This window comes from Achroia grisella, unplaced genomic scaffold (genome assembly GCF_030625045.1).
Source record: "Achroia grisella isolate CSIRO2021 unplaced genomic scaffold, CSIRO_AGI_Agris_v1 utg5640, whole genome shotgun sequence".
NCBI classification, from domain to species: Eukaryota; Metazoa; Arthropoda; class Insecta; order Lepidoptera; family Pyralidae; genus Achroia; species Achroia grisella.
The window spans coordinates 277055-302809 of NW_026712945.1; the positions used below are offsets into that span (position 1 = coordinate 277055).

The 25755-nt window shown below is 35.1% G+C and overlaps 1 protein-coding gene across 1 annotated transcript; it reads right to left on the bottom strand.

The window, feature by feature from the left end:
* Positions 1-25346, bottom strand: LOC131848594 (ATP-dependent RNA helicase DHX30-like). The gene is made up of 21 exons (XM_059198511.1): positions 25040-25346; positions 24131-24298; positions 23385-23583; positions 21495-21715; positions 20739-20828; positions 20074-20133; positions 18950-19094; positions 12129-12324; positions 11544-11661; positions 10525-10681; positions 9694-9853; positions 9189-9343; positions 8681-8844; positions 7972-8052; positions 7321-7530; positions 5643-5831; positions 4583-4747; positions 3808-4009; positions 2510-2705; positions 1765-1838; positions 1-682 (listed from the first exon to the last, which is right to left on the bottom strand). Exons 1-21 carry the CDS (start codon positions 25143-25145, stop codon positions 466-468), a joined length of 3273 nt encoding a protein of 1090 aa, XP_059054494.1. The 5' UTR covers positions 25146-25346; the 3' UTR covers positions 1-465.
* Positions 25347-25755: the final 409 nt, after the last annotated feature.

Below are 25755 nucleotides of genomic sequence, written 5' to 3' on the forward strand. Positions count from 1 at the left end.
ATCATCATGACTACAAATGTTTACATAGTTCGAAGATTCCAACCCGCTACAATTAGAACAAAGGAGATACGCGTATAGATTTTACTCTTTACAATTAAAAACAGAGTAATAATTCCATATGAGTAAAACCAGTCCAGTAAATGAGTCCAGCAGTTACAGAGTAATGCTAACACAAACGGACATATGTTTTAGATGTAATACAGTTTTACTGTAATAAATAATTATTGATCTAAATTTACTAGAAAAGGCGGGCTTAATGCTACTAACATTTACTACTACATAATCACAGCAATATTTAATATTGCGTCTTATTCTACAACTCTTATCAAAAAAGAATCATCAGAATTGGACTGCACTGTAAAATATTCAGTGTGATTACCCATCCAGATTACATCTGATTTTTTTAGCATAGCTGCTGAATCTCTTACTATATTCTCTTTCTCAATTTCGATACTAATTTATTTTCTATCTAAATTCCTCTATATTCTCTTCTTTCGTCTTCCCCTGAATATATTCTCTGTGAGCTTCGACTAAAATCCTTCCTATAGCTTTAATTAGTCTGATTTTGAACCTAGATACATCTACCGTTTCTTCATAATCTACATTTTTAAGATCTCTATCGATGTAGTATTGGAACGTCGTCCAGAGCATTTCCTTTGCCTTCAATATATGATCAGCTTGACTGAAAAAAAAATTGTAACAATGAGTGATACATTAGACACAGTTTACAAAAAATAATTTCAATTATAAACCGTATATAGGTATATCGCAGAGTTTAAAATACAGGCTGAGATTTTTTATTTGGATGATAATAATAATAATATCCCAGGACAATTCATACAGTGCCATCTAGTCCCAAGGTGCTTACCTTATGTTAGCTGGTGTTATGGGTACTACATAACTGATATAAATGTTTGGATACAATTTTTTGTAAATACATAGTATACATATGAAACACCCAGACTAATACAAACAAACATACAGATGGGTACAAATGTTTGTACTGAGCGAGGAATTGATCCCCCAACCATCGTACCGTAAAGCAGTATGCTAAACCGTTAGACCACCGTGGTCAATAAAGTTGCATCGAACCTTTAACCGAAACACATCTTACAATATGTTTCAGTTAAAGGATGAGATATGACAAAACCAAACTTTCTCTTTAATAATATTGGTATATCTTCTATCTAAATATATATAACTCAAAGATGACTGACATAGTGATCAACGCACAGTCCAAACCACTGGACGGATCGGGTTGAAATTTGGCATGTAGGTAGATGTTATGATGTAGGCATCCGCTAAGAAAGGATTTTGTTAATCAAAATCCTTTCTAAGCGGATGCCCAAGGGGAGAAAATAGGGGATGAAAGTTTGTATGAAACTTTGTCAATTTTAAACCGATCGGGCTGAGACTTTGCATGCATAAAGCTACTATGACGTAGGCATCTTCCACCCCTAAGGGTAATTAATGCGAGCGAAGCCGCGGGCAAAAGCTAGTTAGTAATATTATAAACGCGGAAGTTTGTGAAATAAAAAACAAACAAGCCATCCACATGATGGATGGATGTTTGTTACTCATTCACACAAAAACTACTGAACTGATTTTAATAAAACTTTACAAACAGCTTATATATTATATAAATTTCACGCGGGTGAAAGCTAGTTACGACGGGTACCACTTACCGTCAGCTTCTACCATTTCAGTCAATTTGTAATCGTTACACAAGTCTTATAAGCAAGTACATGAATATTGGCAAATTACCTGGTTGGTATTTGAACCTGTAGCCTATGTCTTGGCAAACTGAGTGTAGTTACGTCTTCGTCATTGTTGTTTACCTGAAAAACAATACTGTTATTGCAAAGTACCCATTACGTCATATCTATGACCTTTCCTCTGTCATTCATTTATAATTTAAGAGTCACGCTCTTGCCACTTTCCACTATCTTCCATCATGCTCTTTAAATATTGTGTAGAGTGGTGGTTATCACCTCACCACTGTAGCGTTATTTATATGATGTGATGAAGTGTCGCTACATAATATATGGTTTACTCTAGTATGTAGGTAGTGAGTAAACAGGTGTAATAATTGTACATTAGTAAGTTTACTTGATAGGTTTTTTTTTTCGGACGACTAGTGCTGTAGGCCACAACTGGCCTTTACAGCTTCACCGGACGATAAGAGGCGAGTGCAAATGGCACTCCAAACCCGTGTAATGACTTATGGAGATACATAGAATACACCAAGACCGATACAAACAATTACTTATGAATAATGTTTGTGCCATGCGAGGAATTGAACCCACGGCCATCGAAAGTAAAGCGGTGTGCTAAACCGCTAGACCACTGTGGCCGTCAAAAACTATATGTAATATTTATTATTTGAATGATACATGGAAATAGCTCTAATAGTCTTAAATATGATAGAGGCATAGGAAATGTACGTACGTACTACGTACCTACTTTCAGTGTATATATTCTATTATATAAGTTTTAGTTAAAAACTAACCGTCTCCTTCTTTAACTCTTCTTTACAGAACAAAAGTGCCGCATGTGGCGTTATTAGAGATGTTTTATGTACAACCAGAGCTCGCCTCTCTACTGAGTGGTATCCTCCAAAGAAAGCCAGCAGCTGAGTCTTGTTTGTGCGTTTCGTTATGCCGTAGTTAACACTTTCACCACCTATGTGTGCCCTGTCACCTTTACTGTAAAGATAGAATAGAATAGAATAGAAAATCCTTTCTCTAAATAAACTTAATTTAAGCACTTTTGAATTCATTGCTGATTACCTTACGAATATTATAAACGCGGAAGTTTGTAAGTGTGGATGAATGGATGTATGTTTGTTGCGCAACTTCCACGCAAATTATTACTGAATGGATTTTAATGAAATTTTACAATAATATAGCTTATCCCTCAGAACAACACATAGGTATAAATTTCAGTATGAAACCGCGGCCACAGCAGCGAAATCATGGAGATCTAATAACATAAAAAGAAATTATTTGTATGTTTGTATTAAATAAAATTAGCGGGATGAGCGCTTAGTATATTCAAATAATAAAAAGCCACGATAATTCACACAGCGCCATCTAGTCATAAGCTAAGCTAAGCTTAGAGGAAATAATTTTTTTATACATACATACATGTATATTAGTACTTAGAAACCACAGACAGCCAATACAAACAGTCAGGAGAAAAGGGGATTTTTAGTGATGTATACTAATAACTACATAATTAGAAATGTCAGGTCGACCTCCACTCGGTTCTCCCAGAAAACTATCGTGATAAATTGCCATTTGCCTAGATGGGCTAACTGATCTGATTTCATTTACAATTAGTTTTATCATCATTTTATCATCCTCCACTGGGGCCCCGCCACCATAAACCGATAGTTCAGATGGGTCATTAAAAAACAAACATACATACAAATGTTCCTACAATACGAAAAATCGAACCCGCGACTGTTATAAGTAAGGCGGTGTGCTGACTGACTTTTTTTATTTTTTTATTGGGTTGTTTGGGCTATTGTCAGATGTGTAGCACCTGTAGCACTGCGACCTACATAGATCTATTGTGCTCGCCCTTTTCAGAGTTCGCTACCTAGACCCGTCATGGACAAGAATTGAAGGATATTCTTAGGAGCGATCGTTTTTATCTCCTCGGGAAAGAGTGTAAACTTTCCAAAGGAGATATTTCGTTTATGCATGAGTGGGCTACAACCACATAGGATGTGAAGCGGCGTTTCCTCTTCAGTTTGGCAAAACTGACTTTACATATGACCACACATATAGTGCTACAACTTACCTAGTAAATAAGCTAACAGCTGTTTTCAGCTTCCCTTTAGTTCGAACTTGTTTTCTTGTCCTCAATATGGAATTGGTTCCTGACAGTAATACAGCGATCATCAGTTCATCGATGTACGTGAACCGATTCAACTCCTGCAGATCGGGATTTGGTCCTACGAAACCGGATTTTAGTAGTTGTTCCAGGTGAAGATTTGATAGTGCTGTAAATAGATAATAATGTACCGTCACGACCAGTGTTTCCCAACGTGGGACCCACATCCCATATGAGGGCGATTTGATTGTTAAGGAGGGTAATTCGAAAATTGAACTCTATTAAAATTATATAGAACTAGCTTTTACCCGCGTCTTCGCACGCATTTAATATTTTTTTTTAATAATAAGTATCCTATGTTCATGTAGGTATGTTCTTGGAGGTATTAGACCTCTAAGAACATGTGAACAAAATTTCATGGTGATCGGTTCAGTAGTTTTTGCGTGAAAGCGTAACAAACATCCCTACTTTCATATTAATAATATTAGTAAGGATGTGACTTTCAATATTTCATTATGCTTTGAGGATTTAATTACTGTCACCTTTTATACTGTTAAGAATTTTAGAAAGGCTATGGTGGGGCATAGCTCTAAAAAGGTTGCGAAACACTCTTCACGTTTATTAATCCCAGGTGGGGTAGACAGAGAGATTATCAACTATACAACAATAAACAAAAAAATATGATTTAGATGTGATACAACAAAATTCTGTTCCCGAGTGTGACTACATATAATATACTCACATTTCACATAGCTCAATCTGTCCTTCCTCAATCCGTATTTGTCGCACCACTCGTCGACTCCCCTACAGCCGTTTTCTTCCGCCGTATATTCGAACTCGTCCTGAATACTATGCAAAACGGCGTGGTCGGACGTATCGCTGAATTTCGATTTTATTTCCCGAATTTCTATTGAGTAATAAAAAACAGTATTATGAGACATTTAAAAAGGTTTATAATCTCTATTTTTTTCTTGATCCAGACGCAGTGAGACTTAGAGAGTCTTTACTGCATTTTCTCTTTATAGATTATGATAGACTTTGTGGATAGTCTTCTGATGAGTTTGGGTTGAAGGGTGAAACAAAATGAAACAGTCCTTCTGAATATCAACGCTATGAATCATCATCATCATAATCCGTGTTGCAGTTCATGTTTAAAGACTTTTAACACCGCAAATGTTGTTTTGCCTTATAAGTTAAAATCGCTATTAAAAAATAGCGATTGGTGATAGAAGGGTGAAAATTTAGGGTTGTATGTATTTTTAATGCTACATTATAGAAATATTAAAATTAGTCTAAAATATAAAAAAATTGTTAGAGGTGGACAACTCTTATCAGTTAGTGTATGAAAACTTTATGGCAAATAAAGGTATTTACCTACCCGAATTTTCGGTCAGCTCGCGAACACGGCTAGTGCAACATAGTCGAAATTATTTGCCCTAAAATTATTCGTGTTATGACCCAGTTAATAATATAAATAATGTGGATTAAACAGGAAAATGAAAAAATAAATAAAAACAATAGTTTTTAAAAGTTAAACCACATTCAACTGCGTTGTTTCAAGGTAATATTAACTGTTTGTTTTTGATCACTAAAAAAGGGTTTCTAAGTTTTTTAACCGCTCAGAGTTTGCGTTTTAGAAAAACTAATTCTGAGCGGCCCGACTTTTAGTATGGAATATGTACCCAAAACTTGCATTAAAGTCTTCTTGTAGAGAAATCGTTAGGATGTCGTGGCGTCACGTATTGGTAATGTGCACGGTGCACATCGTGTTGTACAAGTGTTTCCACCTTAATTGTTCTGACCTTCTCTCCTATCAGCAGCATTCCTGAACAGCTCCACGTTGTCACTGCAGTGTGTGAGTACGTTAGCGGCCGCAACCAGGCAACCAATGACCGACCCGTGCAACAGACTGCAGCCCAGCCGTGGATGAAGACCAAGTGTTGATAATAGATTGCCTAGCCGAGTCACATGCTCAGAAGGGGTCAGGGCACCTGTTGATGTTAAATAAAAAGAACCATATTTAATCGATGATTATGGAATGGAGCACTAACAAAAACTCCTGGGGATTTTTTATTTTTTTTTATTTTAAATCATCTTTATTTAAGTATAACAAAATCAATACAAATAGATATACATCTAAGAGTACACAAACAAATTTTTTTGCGTTACACAGACAATAAGTCCTTTTAAACATATAACAGTACAAAAATAATATATACAATAAATGTGACGATCAATAATTAACTCTATAAAAATATTTATGTACGGTTTGATAAATATACCTACATAATACAACAATGAAACAAAAATAATATACAACTAGTATTAGAGCTACAATAACATTAATTTTGCCTGAGTCATGTCATGAATTAGCGATTTGAGGGTAGAAGTGTAAAGTTTAGATCGGTCGGTCGCCAACAGCCCATACCCACTATTCATTAAGAAAATAGTGATGGGGTAAGCGATATCGACGATAAGTTGCTGAGTATGGTAAGTTGTGCAAGTTTCTGGGGAATTGGTCGGATTAATAGCAGCTACATTTCACCAACGCACTACTCGCCAGAAACTAAAATACCATCCTAACTTGTTGACGTAAATAAAAAGTTTGGCAATAAGGAACTAAAATACCATGTTGATCAACTGGATAAATGGAGGTCCTACACCGTGCGTATTTCCAGAAACTTTTTACCACGTACAAGCACATTATGGAATCACCTTCTAGAAATGGTATTTCCAAACCGATACGATATTGAAACTTTCTTTAGCTAATAAGGATTTTGATAAATTCCACCCTTAAAGGGATAAATTAACGCGAGTGAAGCCGCGAGTAAAAATAGTTAAACATATGATAGAAACGGACGAATGTCCTCCAACGTGTGTTTTTCCAGAATGTTTTGCCACGCACAACCACATTGTGGAATCACCTTCCAGTATTCCTATTTCGGAACAGATACGATATTGAAATCTTCAAGAAAAGAGCTTATTCTTTCTTAAAAGGCCGGCAACGCACTTGTAATCTCCTTTGCGAGGTTTCCCTTCATGGACGGCGGTAATAGTAACAACGCTGGAAAATTCACACAGCGTCCTCTAGTACCACCGTAAGCAAAGTTTGTGTTATGGGTACTAGACAACTGATATAAATACTTAGATATTTTTTTTATGTATATTTAAAAACGTAATTGCTGAAATGTATCCAAAATTTTCCGAATCACATTCACCGCTAGTAGTAGTATAAATTTCGTTATATACTAATACTAGCTGTTTCATCCGCGTAAAATTTATAGCCCATATATTATTCTGATGTATTAGCTATACTGTAAAATTACACCAAAATCTGTTCAGTAGTTTTTGTGTGAAAGAGTAACAAACATCCATCCATAAACAGAACTTTCGCGTTTATAATATTAAAAAGACGTCGCCTAGGGCCCGCTTTACACCACCACTGGCCACCTACATTTATATTTATACCAATAAACTTACCTAAATCTACAAGATCTTTAACAGCAAACTGTATCGCCTTCTTGGTCGGTGGCTCTGGGAGTTGTGATAAGAAATCCTCAATCTTATCATCTGGGGCGTAGGTCTTACAATCCAATACTGTTTGTTCTAATGGTATTCGCAGTATTTCTGGAGTGGTGTGAGGAGCGAGGTCGGCTTCTTTTTCTTTTGTGTAAAGTCTATAGCAGTAACCTGAAAGAAAGAATAAAAACAAATAAATAAGTATATTTGACGTACATTGACGACCCCGGTGGTCTAGCGGTTTCGCACATCGCTTTGCTTCCGATGGTCGCGGGTTCGATTCCTCGGACGGTGCTAACATTTGCATCCATGACTATGATTCTGTATATTGGTCTGGGTAATTTCTATGTATAATATGTATGTATTAAAAAAAAAAGTATTTCTAAGAGTTGTTTAGTACTCATAACACAAACTCTGCTGAGTCTTAGACTACGTGGCACGGTGTAAATTGTTCTAAGTTATAATTATAAAAAAAAATCTTGCACGTTCAAAATAGTATGGTTTTAAATTTGTCTTTTTTGTTTGTCATCCTAAAAATATACCCTTTAATAATGTAAAACATTTTTTTAATACAAGTAATTTATTTTTCTAGTCTGTGACGTGTAAACTCACCAGGCTGTACTCTTCCTGCGCGACCGCTCCTCTGCTTGGCGCTAGCTTGTGATACCCATACTGTTTCCAGACTGGCTGTACCTAGAATTATTACAATTGCAGATGTAGGATATATATACAGGATCAGTCGGAAGGGTATACTAAACCGCAAGTATATACTAAGCAAAGTGATATATCGTAATAGAACAATATGTACATAAACGGCATTGATTGTTTCTATTATATACTAGCTTTTGCCCGCGGCTTCGCTCGTATAACTTCATTACTGGCTGCTAGATGGCAGGAAGTAGCAAAATGTAATTTTTTTTTGTATTCTATAAAAAACATTTGTTACATAATTTTATTTTTTTAAATAAAAAGTATCCTATATTCAGTCTACCTACAAGAACATGTAAAATTTCATGATGATCGGTTTAGTAGTATTTGCGTGAAAGTGTGACAAACATTCCTACTTTTACATTTACAATATTAGTAAGGATAAGGATATGTAAATGTATTTCAATTTTTTTTTATTTCAGGAATTAATTTTTTTTCTTCGCACACTTCAGTCATATGGTTGGTGTTCTTATTAATTTGTTATATTATTATGCTTCTTATTTTATTCCTTCTCAACCGTTTACAATTCCAATTCTTAATATTTGAATGTCCAAATTCTTAATGACTAAATTAAAATTTCGAGTTGTATGCTAAAGGTTAAAACAATCCATACCAGTGCCTTCTCTAATTCTGTTCTCCTTATGCGCTCCACTATCGATAACATACACAATATCCGGTATGGTGATCGACGTTTCTGCTATGTTGGTAGCTAGCACCACTTTGCGGATCCCAGGAGGTGGCTTCGCAAACATTTTTGTTTGTTCTGTCGTTGACAATCTGTTATAATTACAAAAAAAATATTTAAAGAAATATTAATAATCTCAGGACAGTTCACATAGCGCCATCTAGACCCACGTTAAGCTAGTTAAGTTAATGATTATTAATTTTAATGACTGACCAACACTTAAGTTTCTAATAATAGATTTTCAGGTTATTTTGAATTAGACTATAACAATATCTCTGAACAATTCACACATCGCATCATCTAGTCCCAAGGTAAGCAAAGCTTGTGTTATGGGTACTAGACAACTGATACAAATATATAGATAATTTTTTTTAAATATATACATAATATACATAGAAAACTATAGGATTTGATATATAAGTGTGATTGTGATTACCTTGAATGAACCGGCAGTATCATATGCAGATTGGACCGTCCGTAATACTCGTCAAGTATTTGTTTAGTCAGTTTTATCTCAGCCCAGCCAGGCAGAAACACTAGTATTGCTCCTTCACCTTGTGTCTTGTCGACCGATTTTATTACTTCTGCCACCTGGAATAAAGTTCAGAATACATTTTAGTACAGTAGCTACTACCTAGCTGTGCTCGATACTTTGTCAGCGTGGAATGATGAACTTGGATAGCATAAATTATAGAATAACTAACCCAAATCTCCAATATCCACTTTCAGCTCCTTACAACATATTTTTCGCATTTAAAAGTAGCCTACGTGCATTCTTAGGGTCTAGACTATCTGTGTTACATATTTAATTTAAATCGGTTCAGTAGATTTAGCGTGAAAGCGCGATAGCCAGACAGACAGACGGACAAACAGAGTCACCTTCGCAATTATAATAATAGTAAGGATTACAAATTATAATAGACTTTATGACAAGATATTACCTCTTGACAATTAACCATTGGCTTTCCTTCTTCTTTTTTGCAGTTTTCAAGAGTATTTTGTAATCTTAAACCAAATTTCTTCTGTACATCTTCTAAATTGAACACTTCTACTGGAAACGTGCGCCCTGGTACATCGACTACTGGACATGAGGCGAAATATCTGCAATAGACAATACAAATATAAATTTGCAGTCCCCAAATTTCGTTATATCATCATCATTTCAGCCCGGAAGACGACCACTGCTGAACAAAAGCCTTCCCCAAAAATCTCCACGACGATCGGTCCTGCGCTGCTCGCAATCAACGCTTTCTAGCGATCTTGACCAGATCGATGGTGCACCTTATCGGACACTTTCCCGCGCTACATCTTCCGATCTACGGTCACCGTTCGAGGACTTTACTGCCCCAATGACCATCTGTCCCGTAGGACGTTGCTCGTAAGCTATGTGACCTGCCTATTGCCACTTCAGTTTCGTAATTCCTCGGGCTATGTCGGTTACTCTGGTTCTTCTGCGGATTTCCTCATTTCTGATACTGTCATGCAGCATATCCAATCATAGGCCTCTGGGGGACTCTGAGCTTATTTATGATAGCTCATAGTTAGCTACCATGATTTTCGATTACATTAAGTTAATAAAACTTTATGGGAATGGGCATTAAATATTGCCATATAATACTGAAAGATATTTAGGATTTACCTTCTAATAAATTCAATATTATTAAAATCTTTATTAATGGGTTGCTCATCTGATGGAAAATGATGGCAAGACATGAGATGTATTCATGATGCTTTCGATAAAAACAGTTATTATTTTAGGTATTTGGTATTACCTGGTGAACACTTCAGTGTCGAGAGTGGCGCTCATGATGACAACCTTTAACTGTGGATTGATGTCCACAGCTCTCTTGAGGAGTAGCAGCGTCAGATCTGTATTGACATCTCGTTCGTGAGCTTCATCGATGAACACGTGGGAACAGCCTTCTAAACCTGTACATAAGTAAGTATATTATTGTTTATTATTCTACCTCAATTATTACCTTTATATATATTATACCATACTATTCATGACCATGCGCCACCTATTACTTTTGTTGTTTTTCTCTACCTAAAGGTTGTCTGGAAGAGAATGCTTCTTGCGATAAGCCCGCCTTTTGTACATGTATATTTCTACTCTGTATAATTCTCGTGTGAAATGCTTAGTGCAATAAAGAGTTTATGAATAAATAAGGTAACTTTTAACGTGTGTTCCATAAAAAATGATTTTTTATATTCTTCTCTGATCTTTTTCTTCATAGTTCCCTCACTGCTGAGGATCGCGACTCTACACTATCTTGTCAACCAGCTGTCGCCATCGATTGCGCTCAGACCAGTGGTGTAGTGCGGCGCTAACAGTTATATTTAGTTGACTGGATATCCGGTCTGACCATCGAATGGGACTTCGCCCTCGAGGTATTTTATCCTCAATCTTCTCTGTTACCATGACAACTCATTTACCATCAGGTGAGCCGTAAGCTCGTTTGTCTCCTATACTAAAACTTCAATCAACTTGAAAAGATACAATAGGCCTAGGATATGATACTAGTAGGGGGTAGGGGGTTAATAATCCCATTGATAGAAATGTATTATGCTAGGTTGATCTCCACATGGTTCCCCTTGTAAATCATCATGTTAAATTCCTGGTGAATTTGTTACTATGGGCTAACTGACCTGACATCATACTCATCTTATCATCCTCTACTGGTGCTCCGCCAGCGTATACCGTTACTGCAGGCGAGGGCACCATTGCTTTATCATACCTTCAATAAAAAGAGGATACTAATCCCCGATACGGATAGTCTACTAAAATTACCTGGATTCGCTTGCAGTCTCTTGAGGAGCACACCAGAAGTACAGTACAGGACAGAGCCACCAGGCGGTCTTGGGGGCTTCGTGTATAAACGAACATGATATCCTATTGATTCACCAACCTGTGTATACAATATTAACACATTAAAGAACGCATACAGTGATAAATATATATATTTCTAAGTTACTAACACCATAAATTTGAAGCAAGCCAAGATAAAAAGGCTTTTTTATTTTATTTATAAAGAACGCATGCCCACCGGTGGGTCACTCCGCTACGTAAGTAAATTTACACGCTGGGACCGGGTCACACCCGTGGGCACTTTAATTGAATAAATCTAGGGGTTAAATAATGTCTACCTCAAATTATTGTACAGTAAAAACATATTTAAAAAATACATAATATACGTAATTTAGAACTAAAAACGGTTGCCGCGGCACAGTTTTGTTATATTTAAATAAAATACAGCCTATATATGTCCGTCCTCTCGTGATACATTCTTTCCTCATGCTAAATTTCATTAATATCTGTTCAGTTATTTAGACTTAAAATTAAAACAAACAAATTAAATTCATTATAAAATCTTACATCTTCACCCAGCTCGCTGGCTACCCTCTCAGCCAGGCCAATAGCCGCTACCCTTCGAGGTTCAGACACAATGGCGGTGGTTTTAGCGCCCCAATGCCTCAGTACAGCGGCGGGAGCTCTCGTAGACTTGCCACAACCAGCGGCACCCACTATCACTGTCACTTGAGCGTTTTCTATTGCAGATATTATTTTGTCTCTGTTTATAGACAAAATAAAGGGGTTAGACGCTATAGAGTTATATGCCCTATAGAGGGGAATTTTCATTGTTAAGGGAGACAATTCGAAAATGGATTCGAAACGAATTCAACCTTTTCACCCCGGACTATTTAAATGCAAGGCTAGACTTCAATGGCAAATAAAAAATTATTTGTTTAAAAAAAATCTATTTTGTTTTATTTTTATATCAAAACTTTTTTAACGAGTTACTATTAAAAAGTTTTAATATAATAAAAAAAGCATCTATGTGTAGTTTTTAATATATTCAACACATATATAGTTTTATTTCTATATCAAAACTGTTTTAACGAATTACTATTAAAAAGTTTTAATATAATAAAAAAAGCATCTATGTGTAGTTTTTAATATATTTAACACAAGTATGGAATTACTAAATCTATTTAGTTTTATTTCTATATCAAAACTGTTTTAACGAATTACTATTAAAAAGTTTTAATATAATAAAAAAAGCATCTATGTGTAGTTTTTAAATATATTAAAAACTAGATGCTTTTTTTTATGACCTACAATAAAGTACTAGAAAGTTTGTTAGCAAGCGTCAACGAAACCGAGAGTGAACGAGAAAGTTCTACGTCACGCGGCACTGACGTCACGCGCGTATTTACGCCTCACGGCTTTTAGGTCACGTGACGCGCGTACGTCACGTCATATCGGCTGACGTATGACGATAGCACCGCGTCATTTCGCGTTCGAAATCGAGTGGTTTCACTTTTAAACACTTTCGATTTTTGTTGTGTTACGTTTGCATGACGTAGTTTGCACTCTCTATATTCGTAACTAGGTGCTTACGGCGGCTCTGTCCGAATTAAATTGTTGTAATAGGAATTTTAGAAAAACTTTTGTATTTTTTTGTATACGATTTTTGGATGAGAATCAAGAAGAGTAATAATATAAACAATTTTAGTATTATTAATTAGTACTAATTGCTGAATTATTGCTAATGAATCGCTTCCAGGCTCTTAGTGGCCTACATGGAAGGAATTAATATTAACAATTTCCGGTAGGTGACTAGTACGTATTTTAGAGTCAGAGTTGATATGTCCTGTCAACTCTCAAAATCAGCGAGGGCAGATATAGAAGTTTTAATATATCAAATTATATAATTAGTTTTCAGTTTATAAACCCCCTGCGGATGCAAAATAACAGCAAATTTTTTTTTATATTCTTATATCTAGAAAAGCAGATTTTTTCATCACAATATGTAGACTTGAAATGCCTCTAATATGTCAAATTCCGATGTTGTGCTGGGATTTAATATTGTTATCAAAATTACCAAGGGAATTATAGTATTCTCACGGGAAAGCTGCGACTAATAACTCTCCTAAACCAATGTTAAATTAATATTTATTTTTTTGTAATAGATACAATAAAATACTAATTATATAGAATGCTACTATACTGTACTATACTATACTACACTATACTATCTACGAGTAATATACATCATATTTTACAACCAAGAAAAAATCCTACAATAATAACAGACGTGCGAAACCAGCGGCAATCGCTAGTTACCAATAAAAGTGACAGTACCAACGCGTCAGACAACTGCATCGTACAACGAAAATGAAACTGGCAGCGAACCGGTGAAACCGAACGCATCCGTCGCTCGAATTTCACTAAGCATAAGGAGGTCACGGTGTCAGCTCGAGTGAGTATTGGGGACGAGATAGCGCTCTCGAAAACCGAAATTCGGTTAACTTTCGGCAGGCCCGGCTGAGCTCAACTGGAAAAGTTTTTATGTAATTGCATTGGCAACGCTGATAGCCCATGTGATGGTAAACAGTAACTGTCGTCTACAGGGGAAGGTGATTGTTAATAATGTGGATAAGTAACCCCATTGTTAGCAATGGTACTTTAATACCTTAGGAGGTCTCGTATCTGCGGAGCTTTATTACCCAACTTAGTCCGCAAGCATTGTTTTGCATCATCTTCGTCATCATCAGTCTCGCGGAGCCTTTGACCATAGGGGCCGTTCAAGTATTACGTAAGCACTATAGGGGGGCGGGGTTCTTTTCTTTGCTTATTTTGGATGACATGGGGGTGGGGGAGTCTGTATGATGATTACGTCATCGGTCGTAATTTAATTTTTTTACACGAATGGCAACCCTCACATTGTCTTTGCTAAAAAAACAATACATTAATTGAGAAATGTTTATGTAAGCATGGGGGGAGGGGGTAAGAGCTTTGCTTACTTTTGCTGACAAGGGGGATGGGGGGTAAATAATTGTGATAAATCTGCTTACGTAATACTTGAACAGCCCCATATGTGTGATCCTTGTTATAGTATTTATGTAGTATAAGATATATAACATAATGCATCACATTATTTACAGTTTATTCGTACTTTATATATTTTGATAAAGAGCTCGAAGTTTAATATTTATGTATTTTTTTTTTAGTAATAAGTATAGTATAAGAGCCAACAGAATATCAGCGCTGCAGGGTTATCTGTAGCTTTATACTGAGTTGGGTACCTTTTCACATTTGCGGCACATAAAGTCACCTACATTTCTTTTATTAATTCGTGTTTTTTTCTGTTTCTCATGTATGTTGTGCCTGTAATTGTGAATAAAGAATTTATCTATCTATCTATGAGTGTACCATGTCGGGAGCAATGGGTTTGTTAGTAAAGTGGACCAATAACTCCATTGCTAGCAATGTACTCAGGTTGACTTCCACAAAATTCCAACTGAAAATCAATATGTTAAATTCCTGTTAAATTTGCTACGATAGCCTAACTAACCCAATATCATGCACATCTTAAAAATAGACATATTAAAAAAGAACGTCGCCTATAGCGGAAAGGGTATTTTTTTTTTATTATAATGAAATGATGCACCCGCCTGCGCTAACGGTTTACGCTGGCGGGGACCAGTGGAAGATGATAAGATGAGCATAAGGTCAGGTCAGTTAGCCCATCGTGACAAATTCATCAGTAATTTATCACGATGGTTTCCAGGGGAACCGCGTGGAGGTCAACCTGACTTGGTACATTGCCAGCAATGAGATCATCAGTCCACATTACTAACAATCCCCCCCCCCCCCCCCATGCTAAAATACTGTTTAATTTGCCACGAAGGGCTAAGTGAATGGATCTCATAAATCTTCCACTGGTGCGATAACAATAAACATTTTATTCAATTTTATATTCACCTATATAATTATTCATTTATTTTGTTTTCATTTACTACGAATTATAAATGATTTATTACCGTTTTGTAATTAACACAACCAGTGGTAGCCTAGTGGTCGAAATTCATCCATTATAAAAAAATTCTTTTAAATCTTTGAACCAGCAACAATAAATATTTATATTTTAAAAATAAACAATATAGTATATGCATATGTGTGTCCAATACATGTTAGTGTGTGTAATTTTTTATTTAGTTCAAGTTATATTAATATACAGAGATACCCTGATTATTTTTTAATTATAGGTACATTTATTTCATACGGATGACGCTTATATTTGTGGAAAATTTGATAATATATTGTCGTTATATAAAATAATGGAAAGAATTGCACAAGAAACACTATGCCCTGTTGCTGGAAATGTAGTTAATTTTATAACATCTTATATAATTGTGTCCTATTATATTTCACCCTCTCAATGTGAACGTACAGGGTCAGGGTCACGTGCCGCGCGGTGAGGTCACATTTTGAGGTCACGCCCTCGTAATCGGGACCTCAAGGGCGAATTTTGTGGGTTACGCCGCTATCCGGGACAGAGAGGTCGCCCCACAGACAATGTAGAGCAGACGTTACAAGGTTTTCGAATTTGGAACGTGTCGAGGTCGAATTTGTTTATGCTTTATTTATTTGATTTGCTAATATGCGTATGTGTATATGTTTGATTTTTATTTTGAAATTATGATTATACGCAATCGAGTATTAGTAATGCATTAGTGGCCTGCCCTGACGTTTTTAGTGTAACATTTATTACATCACACATCACAACACAATAAAAACGATGCTGACAGCCGCATATAAATTATTATATAAGATTATTTAAATAAAGATAAAGAATTATTTTTGACCAGTTAATACAATCCTCCTTCACATAAGTAATACAATAAATACCCTTCTTCATACAAACAAAACTACAATATTCAAAATATTATGTAAGAATCATAAATATAATAAATTAAACGTATTGTTTATGATTTTATTATCCCCTTAATATTAAAAATTTGAAATGTATTTATGGATTGATGTGTGTATGTAAGAACAATAAACATTAATTCGCATATTGTTACATACTTGATGTCTGTACACAAATATTTTTCTTAATAAAGTTGAAAATTCTCATAAAACCTCAAATAAAAAACTCTAATAAATTATAGCTACGAAATTTAGCTAGCTTAGTCAGCTTTTAAAAAAACGCGTAGAAATAGGTCTTATGGATGATAATGGAATGGTATTGGCCACCAATAGAGGATGATAAGATGTGCATGAGGTCAGGTCAGTTAGTCCATCGTGGCAAATTCAACAGTTTAACATGATGGTTTCAAGGAGGAACCGCGTGGAAGTCAACCTGATATGGTTCATTGCTAACAATGGGCTTTTTAATCCACATTACTAATAATCCCTCCCCCCAGGGAAATAGGTCTATTAATTTAGACACGACAAACTTACAACACCCCATTCTTTGTGTCGAGGTTTAAAACATTGTACATAAATTATTTAAGTTTATGGATTTTTGTCTGTACGTGCAAAAACGAGCTAATTTCGGAAACGACAAAACTGATAACAAGTTCCTACAACACTGACTATTTGTTTCATTGCAATTGGTTTACATAATAATTAACACTAGTGGTCGCCCAGTAGTTGAATTGATCATAATAAATGTAACAGTCTAGAGACAAATAATATTGAGGACAAAAAACATTAATCTACTCTCTATTTGAACACAGACTTCAACAATAAACAAAAGGATATGTAAGTTATGCGTGTGTGTCAATTACATGTTTTTTTATTGAGAAATAAATATTATCTATACATTAATATGTATAGATAATATGATGTGGATGTTATGTGGAGCGGATGTCTTCCGGGCTGCGATGATGATGATGATGATGATGATAATGATGATGATGATGATGATAATGATGATGATACATTAATACAGGACGCAAATTTTTTTAGGAAAATTGTGCGGACGGAGATGTATAAAATTAGGCAAAATTATAATTTATATAGAGAAGAATTGCAGAATGCTAATATTAAATTCTATCATTTTTTTATTTATGCATAAAAATCCCCCTCCGATCGATCCCCCGTCTAATTCAAACGGGAAATGAAATTACGACGGCCTGAGCCGAGGTTCGAACCCCTAGTGGCGCCCTCAGACTAAAGTCGTATCCGTCAGGCAGGAGTTGGGCTTCAGCCGCTCCATAAGTCCTTCCGCGGGTTGGAGTGCCATCTGCACTCGCCCCCTATCGTCCGGTGAAGCTGTAAAGGCCAGCTGCGGCCAACAGCATTAGAGTAGTCCGAAAAAAACATACATTAAACCAATATAAAAATGTTAAACAGACTAACATGTAGATATTGGAGACACACGCGCATATACTCTTTTGTGTATTGTTAATTAAACCCAACTAATATTATAAACGCGGAAGTTTGCGAGTGCGGATGGATGTATAGATGTTTTTTACTCTTTCATGCAAAAACTACTAAATAGATTCCAATGAAACTTTACAATAATAATAATATCTCAGAACAATTCATACAACGCCTTCTAGTCCCAAGCTAAGCAGAGCTTGTGTGCTAGAGAACTAATATAGATACTTAGATATTTTTGTTTTTATTAAATACATATGTACATAATATACATAGAAAACACCCAGACCGATACAAACAATCATACTCATGAATCCAAATGTTTGTATCGTGCGAGGAATCGAACCCGCGACCATCGGATAGTAAAGCGATATGCTAAACCACTAGACCACCGAGGCTGTAACAGCTTATACATTAGAATAACACGTAGGCTATAAATCTCACGCGGTTGACGCCGCGGGCACAGATAGTATGCTATAAAGTAACTCCAAACTCACACACTCATTTGTCAAGCGGAATGAGAAAACGTCACTACATATCCTGTGGTTGTAGGTCACTTATGCATATACGAAAAATCTCCTTTGGAAAATATATAATCTATCCTGAGGGCATAAAAAAACAAATCTACTAAGAATATCCTTCAATTCTTGTCCCACATGGGTCTAGGCAGCTACTTTGAAAAAGGGCTGGCACAATAGATCTATGCAGATCGCAGTGTCACAGGTCTTAGCACCTGACAATAGTCCAATACCCTCAATAAAAGGGGGAAAGGAGATTATTAGTAATGTGGATTAATGATCTTATTGCTAGAAATGTACCATGTCAGGTTGACCTCCACGTGTTTCCCTCTGGAAACTATCCTATTCTTGGTGAATTTATCACGATGGGCCTCTACTGACTGACAATTGACCTTATACTCATTATACCATCCTCCACTGATGCCCCGCCAGCGTAAACTGTTAGCGCAGGCGGGTACACCATTCCATCCATAAAAAAAACTAAGAACAATTGTTATTACTTACGAGTATTCATCGATTGGTAGAGGAGTCAACGCTTCGTCGTAGTGTTCAAATTTCTGTCGCAAAGCTTGTTCTCTTCGCGCCAACGTTGCTGCTGATGGTGGACTTATAGTCTTGCCGTACACGGGATGCGTCTGGACTTTCAACTCTATGGAGATAACAACTTGGTTTAGAACTTCAGATCATTGTTTTAATCCTTTTAAACAATAATAATAATCTAAGGACAATTCACTCTGTGCCATCTAGTCCCAATAAGCAGACCTTGTGTTATGGGTACTAGACAATTGATAAAAATATATACATATTTTTCTTAATACATATAATACTCAGAATAGTACAAACAGTCACACTCAAGAATACATATACTTGTAACGTGCGAGGAATCGAACCCGTAACCGTAATCAATTAGTTGTGCATCTAACGTGTCTACGTAATGTTCAAAATTCCATCACGAAGCTTGTTATCTTTGAGACAAAGTGGCAGCTAATGGTGGACTTATAATCTTGCCGTATATGCGATGAGTCTGGACTTTCAACTCTAGGGAGATAACAACTAGGTTTAGAACTTTAGATCATTGTTTTTAAACCTCTTTTAATAATGTTGAGGTCAATTCACACAGCGCCATCTATACCCAAGGTAAGAAGAGCTTGTGTTATGGGTACTAGATAAATGACATATTTTTTTTGTAGATACATACATATTATACATAGTAAACACCCAGACCGATATAAACAATGATACTCATGAATACAAATGTTTGTACCCTTGTATTATTTAACTAATTGAAAAATGGAAATTTAAGAATGGAACATGTGAATGTGGATGGTTATAAGAGCAGAGGAAGGCCGAAAAAGAAATGGATGGACTGTGTGAAAGATGATATGGTAAGAAAGGAAGTAAATAACGAGATGACTGCGAACAGGGATGAATGGAAGAGAAAAACATATTACGCCGACCCCAAATAAATGGAATAAGGAAGAAGCAGATGATGATGAAAAATGGAACTTCTGTGTGAAATATGGAATAAATTTGTGTATAAGGATGTATGTGGAAAAGGAATGAGTACTGGTGTGTATGAGTGTGTTTGTGTATGTAATCTAATATTACATATGCATACTTTATTATACCTGACATGGTAGCTATTTCATTATCACTTCCTATTCCTGATTCATCTGCAGAGAAATCATCTGAAACAATAAAACCCTTAAAATTGCTTAGATGTAATTAATAGATTAATAGATTTACATATAATAATTATAACAAAGTCGTAACGAATCCAAGACTGATATCAATATTTGATATATTTTATATAAAAATACTAACACTGTTGTTTTACAATATAAATTATTTCTGGTATGAGGATACCTCTAGGTGATTCTTTATCACATTCTTCAGAATTCAAAATACCACGCGGAATACTAGCTGTTCTGTTCTGCTGAGAACAGCTAGTCTTATATAAAATTCTCGTGTCACAATGTTAGTTACCATACTCATCCGAAACGATTTTTATGAAATTTTATATGCACATCCAATAGGTCTAAGAATCGGCTATTATCTATTTTTATACCCCTAGGTGGTGGTGAGTTGTCCACCTCCACCTTTCATTTTTTATTTTTTGACAATTTTTTTTTATAAAAAATACTTAGTACCCCAAATTTTCACGCTTCTAACATCAATCCCTATTTTTAATACCGATTTTAGTTTATATGGCAAAACAATGTTTGCAGGATCAGCTTTGTAGGGGGTCAAACATTGTGTGTTACAGAAATGGAAAGAAAATTCAAGAACATACCTTCATCAATTGTTGAATCTCTAGTTAAAACCATAGGTGACTGTGTGGTATAGTGCTTAGCCTTTTTAATTGTAGTCTCGTATATGCCCTCTGCAATAATACAAAAATTGCAAATGGATGAACGAAAAAAAAAAAAACACCCCATCTTGGAAATTCTCAATAGTTTAAATATTTATTTGGAAGCATAGGAATGGAAAAAAATTACAACGAAGTTTAAAAAAAAACAATAAACAGAATTATAATGTATATTACAATAGAATTACAATACAATATATTTGTTTTCATTTGTGATTGTTAAAAAAATACTTTTATTTCTTATATTTTCGACATTAACGATATTTGTTTATAAATTAACATGTAACTAATTTTTATATACATAAATTAACGACCTCGGTGGTCTAGCACACTGAATTGCGTCCGATGGTCGCGGGTTCGATGCCTTGCACGGCACAAACATTTGTATTCATGTGTATGATTGTTTGTATCGGTCTGGGCGTTTTCTATGTACAATATGTATATATTTACGAAAAAACAAATCTATGTATTTGTCAGTTATCTTATCAGTTATCTAGTACCTATAACGCAAGCTTTAGCTTAGCTTAACTTGGGTCTAGATGGCGCAGTGTGAATTGTCCTGGGATTATTATTATTATTTTTTATTTAAGGGGCAGAGTGACAGGGACGTCACGTAATTAATAGAAAGCCCTCAAGGGTAAGTTCTAATTTAAGTTGGAAATAATTAAAAAAAAAACTTACTTATGCCTTCTTCATAATCTTTCCAAATTCTATCGATCCGTTCCACAGAATTGTCACTTATTGATATATGAATGGCTTCATTGAGGTTAGTCTTCAACTCATCTAGAACAACCTCATCATATATGGGCGAGCCTTTTTTGTCTATTCTCTTGTTGTAATACAACCAGTGTAAAGCTTGTGTAGCGGCTTTTTCTGCTGCTTGGCGTTTTGATATTGCTGTACTGAAACAAGATTAAGTATATTGGTAATAATAGCTTCGGTAGTATAATAGTTTAGCACACTGCCTTATTTCCAATGTATGTGGGTTCAATTGCATGTATGATGCAAAAATTTGTATTCATGAGTATGATTTATTATATTAGGTGTTTTCTAAGTATTTACAAATAAAAAACATTTATTCTATCAGTTATCTAGTACCTATAGTCCCAATGTAGTCCCAGCATGTAGTCCCAATGTAGTCCCAATTTAAGCACAAGCTGTGCTTAAATTGGGACTACATGCTGTTGTGTGTATTGTCCAGTAATATTATTACCTTAGTCCTCTCGAATGGTAACGCATGACAACTAATTCAGCTAATTATATCAGTTCTCTTGTATCTATAACACAAGCTCTGCTTAACTTCGGATTACATGGCTGTTTGTAATTATCCTAGGTTATTATTATTAACTAGCTGTACCCGCAACGTCGTCCGCATGGAATTTAACTTTATTTTTCTAAAATAAAAATAGCCTAAGTTACTCCCTATTCCATCAGCTACCTGCCAATAAAAGTCCCGCCAAAATCGGCCCCGGCATTTCAGAGATTAGCCGGAACAAACAGACAGATAGATAGACAAAACTTGTAAAAAATGTAATTTTGGTGTATGTACCGTATTTATATTCATACGCATGTAGTACAAAACGGTGATTTCAATATTACAAACAGATAGTCCAATTTTATTTATATGTATAGATTACAATACTGTAATTGGAATAACAAACAAGTGGACGCCCCTCCTGATGATAACTGACAATCATCGCCTATACAATATTAGTTACAAAGGGAATACCCAGTATAATAGCTAACTGCAATCCCAAATACTTGAGTTTAAATGTTGCCCACACCAAAAACAATTCCTGTCAATTATTATTTCCGACTAAGCCACCTGTGATGGTAACAGGATAACAATCGAAATTAATCCGAAGACACAGATAGCTCACCCTCCTGTAATATTGTATTTCATATACTCGGAAACTTAGGATGTCAAATGTCACATATACCATAATCCCAATAATATATAATGGATGATAATGCAATGATGCTCACATCTGTGCTAACGGTAGAAGCTAGCGGGTCTACAGTAATGGCAACATGAATAGTCAGTTCACATGATGGGCTGATCGTGGCAAATTCACCAGTTTCCTGGTCATCTATCAATCATGGCTTCCAGGGGGAACCGCGTGGAGATCAACCGGACATGGCACATTGCTGGCAATGGAGTTATTAATCTACATTACTAATAATCTCCTTCCCTATGCCTACAATATGCGAGTGGAATATCTTTGATTACCACATCTGGATATGGTATATATTAATATTATTATTTACTACATTTGAACTGGGCTTTAAATAATACCAATAAATTACCAGCTTTAAGGAGTAATGGGATTGTTAGTAATGTGGAGTAATAACCCCCATCATTACCAATGTACCATGTCAAGTTGACCTCCATGCAGTTCCTTCTGTATACCATTGTTACATATTCCTGGTGAATTCCTCACGATAACCGATGTGACCTCATCGGTAGATGGTGGTCCTCCACTGGTGCCCCGCCAGAGTATGCAGTGGATAGAGCATCATTACATTATCATCCATTAAAAAAAATCACCATTTTTATGTGTTAGATAATACCTTTCAAATTTCATTTTCTCTGGCCAAATGAAGGAGTATGTGCAGATCCAATCATTGTTCACAGCTGCTTTTCTCCGACCTTTAGGTGCTGAGGAAATCTGTTTATAATGTATTTCAAAGATTTTCTGTGGTGTTTTCGAAGTTAGCTCATTCAGTGTTACTCGAGGTTGTGGGAACAATTCAACAATTTGTTTGAGCTCTGAAAAAATAAATATTGTTTTCTGCCTACATTCAAGTTTAAAAGTAGAAATATAGAGCACTGTCAATTAAAAAAAAAATAAAAAAAAAAAAGCTGTGTCCGCCACACAGTTTCACCCACATGATATTTATAGCCTATATGTTATTCTGATGCTATATTGTGTATAAGCTACATTACTATAAAGTTACATAAAAATCCGTTCAGTAGTTATTGTCTGAAAGAATAAAACATTCATCCATAATCACAAGCTTTCGCATTGATAATCCTTACTTCCTTAACCTTACTAATATTATAAATGCGAAAGTAACTTTGTCTGTCTGTTTGTCTGTAAAGTCAAAACTACATAACCGATTTAAATTAAATTTAATACACAGATAGTCTAAACCCTGAGAAAGGACATAATCTACTTTTTGTTTAAGACAATGTCGAAATATACAGACATTATAATAAACATTATCATGCTAAATATCTCATGTACAATTGTAAAGAATTCCAAAAAACAAAACATTCCAAAAAAGTTTTCCATAAATAGGTTTTTGTCACTCACCTCTTTCATGCTGTGTTTTCTGTAACTCTGTTACATCTCCACTTAATATATTTCCTGAGGAATACGTGCATTTTGCATATACAAATAACCTACTTAAACATAAGCAAGTGGATTCTGTGCTTTTAAAATGTTGTACACTACTTCTGTTATAGTGTAAAGCAGCTAAACCTGTAATAAAAAGAAAATATTTCTGATTACCTGTTATGCAATTATCCATTACTACATTACTTTTGTTATCACTTGTGGTCTAACAGTTTAGCACACCAATAGTTTACTACTGATTGTCACGGGTTTTTAAAATAGTTTTATATACTATATGATGTATGTACAAAAACAATCTAAGTATTCATATCACTGGTCTAGTACCCTTAATGAAGGTTGCCTTAGTTTGGGTACTAGATGGTGCTGTGTGAATTGTCCTGATAATATTATTATTATTATTAAACCTGCATTAATAATTTTTTTTTTATTTATAGGTACTATATATTTTGATTGTTTAATTAAACAATTTATATACTATTTTATTAGTAAAATAAAGAATTAATTTAATAAAATTGTAGGTGGTGAGAACATTTTTACAATAGTGTATATTAGGTTGTTTTTGCATACTTTCTTTAGCATATCTTGTTACATGTTTAACAACAAATTCTTGATGTAAGTCCTACAGAGAAAAGTCAGGTGGAGCAGAAAAGCAGCACTTGGCTGCTGCATATTGGCTTTTCTGCACACACAGGAAGGTACAGTTCAGACACAGTATCCAGTACAGCGCAGTATCGCGAAAGATGGTGAGAAATAATCCTAATAGCTTTAGACTAGGTGGTAATCACAATCCTCAAGAATGAGTGAAGGTATATAAAAAGATGCAGTTTGGAATAGGTTATGTTTGTTTATATTAATAATACTACTTACCACTGTAATTACGACTTCTATGCAATGTTTTATTAAATATTATATGAGTTTTTAAATGTTTCCTCCAGAAGTTTGTCCTTAAAACCTTAAAGGTTGTTTGAAACATTATTTTTATACTTCTTTGGTTATAATTACAATATTTCTAAGTCTATGACTAGAACACTAGATTAAATAAATGATATTTATTTATCATCTCTATTTTAAAAACAATGGGTTGCTTTAGGTGTTTCAAGTTTAGATTATTAGGTATTTCCCCTTGTCCTATAGAATAATAATAAATAAAATAAACCACACTGAAATGTTTCAAAAAATTCTGGCAGTAATATTTTCTTCACTTGTGTCAGTGACAGTGACAGAATTGAAATCTGTCAGTCAGACTGTATCGTGAATGGGTGTCCAGATTTTTTTTTAATAATGGTTTGAAGTCCTGGGTACTTGCTCTTTAAAGCTAATTATCTGTTATTTTACAGAATTATATGCCCAGTAAAGTGTTATGGCCAGTATAGTAAAGTTTTATCCAAATATTTTGGTAAACTGTGACTAATTTAGAAAGTCATTAAAATTTGTACGCAAAACTCTTATAGTATACATTGTGCGTAATACGTGGGTAATTATATGTCTGTTTCATTTATTTTATTCACTACATAACTTGGACTGTATGCTGTGCTTCGATCTATAGCAATATGAGTAGATATGACAGTGAAATTACTAAACTA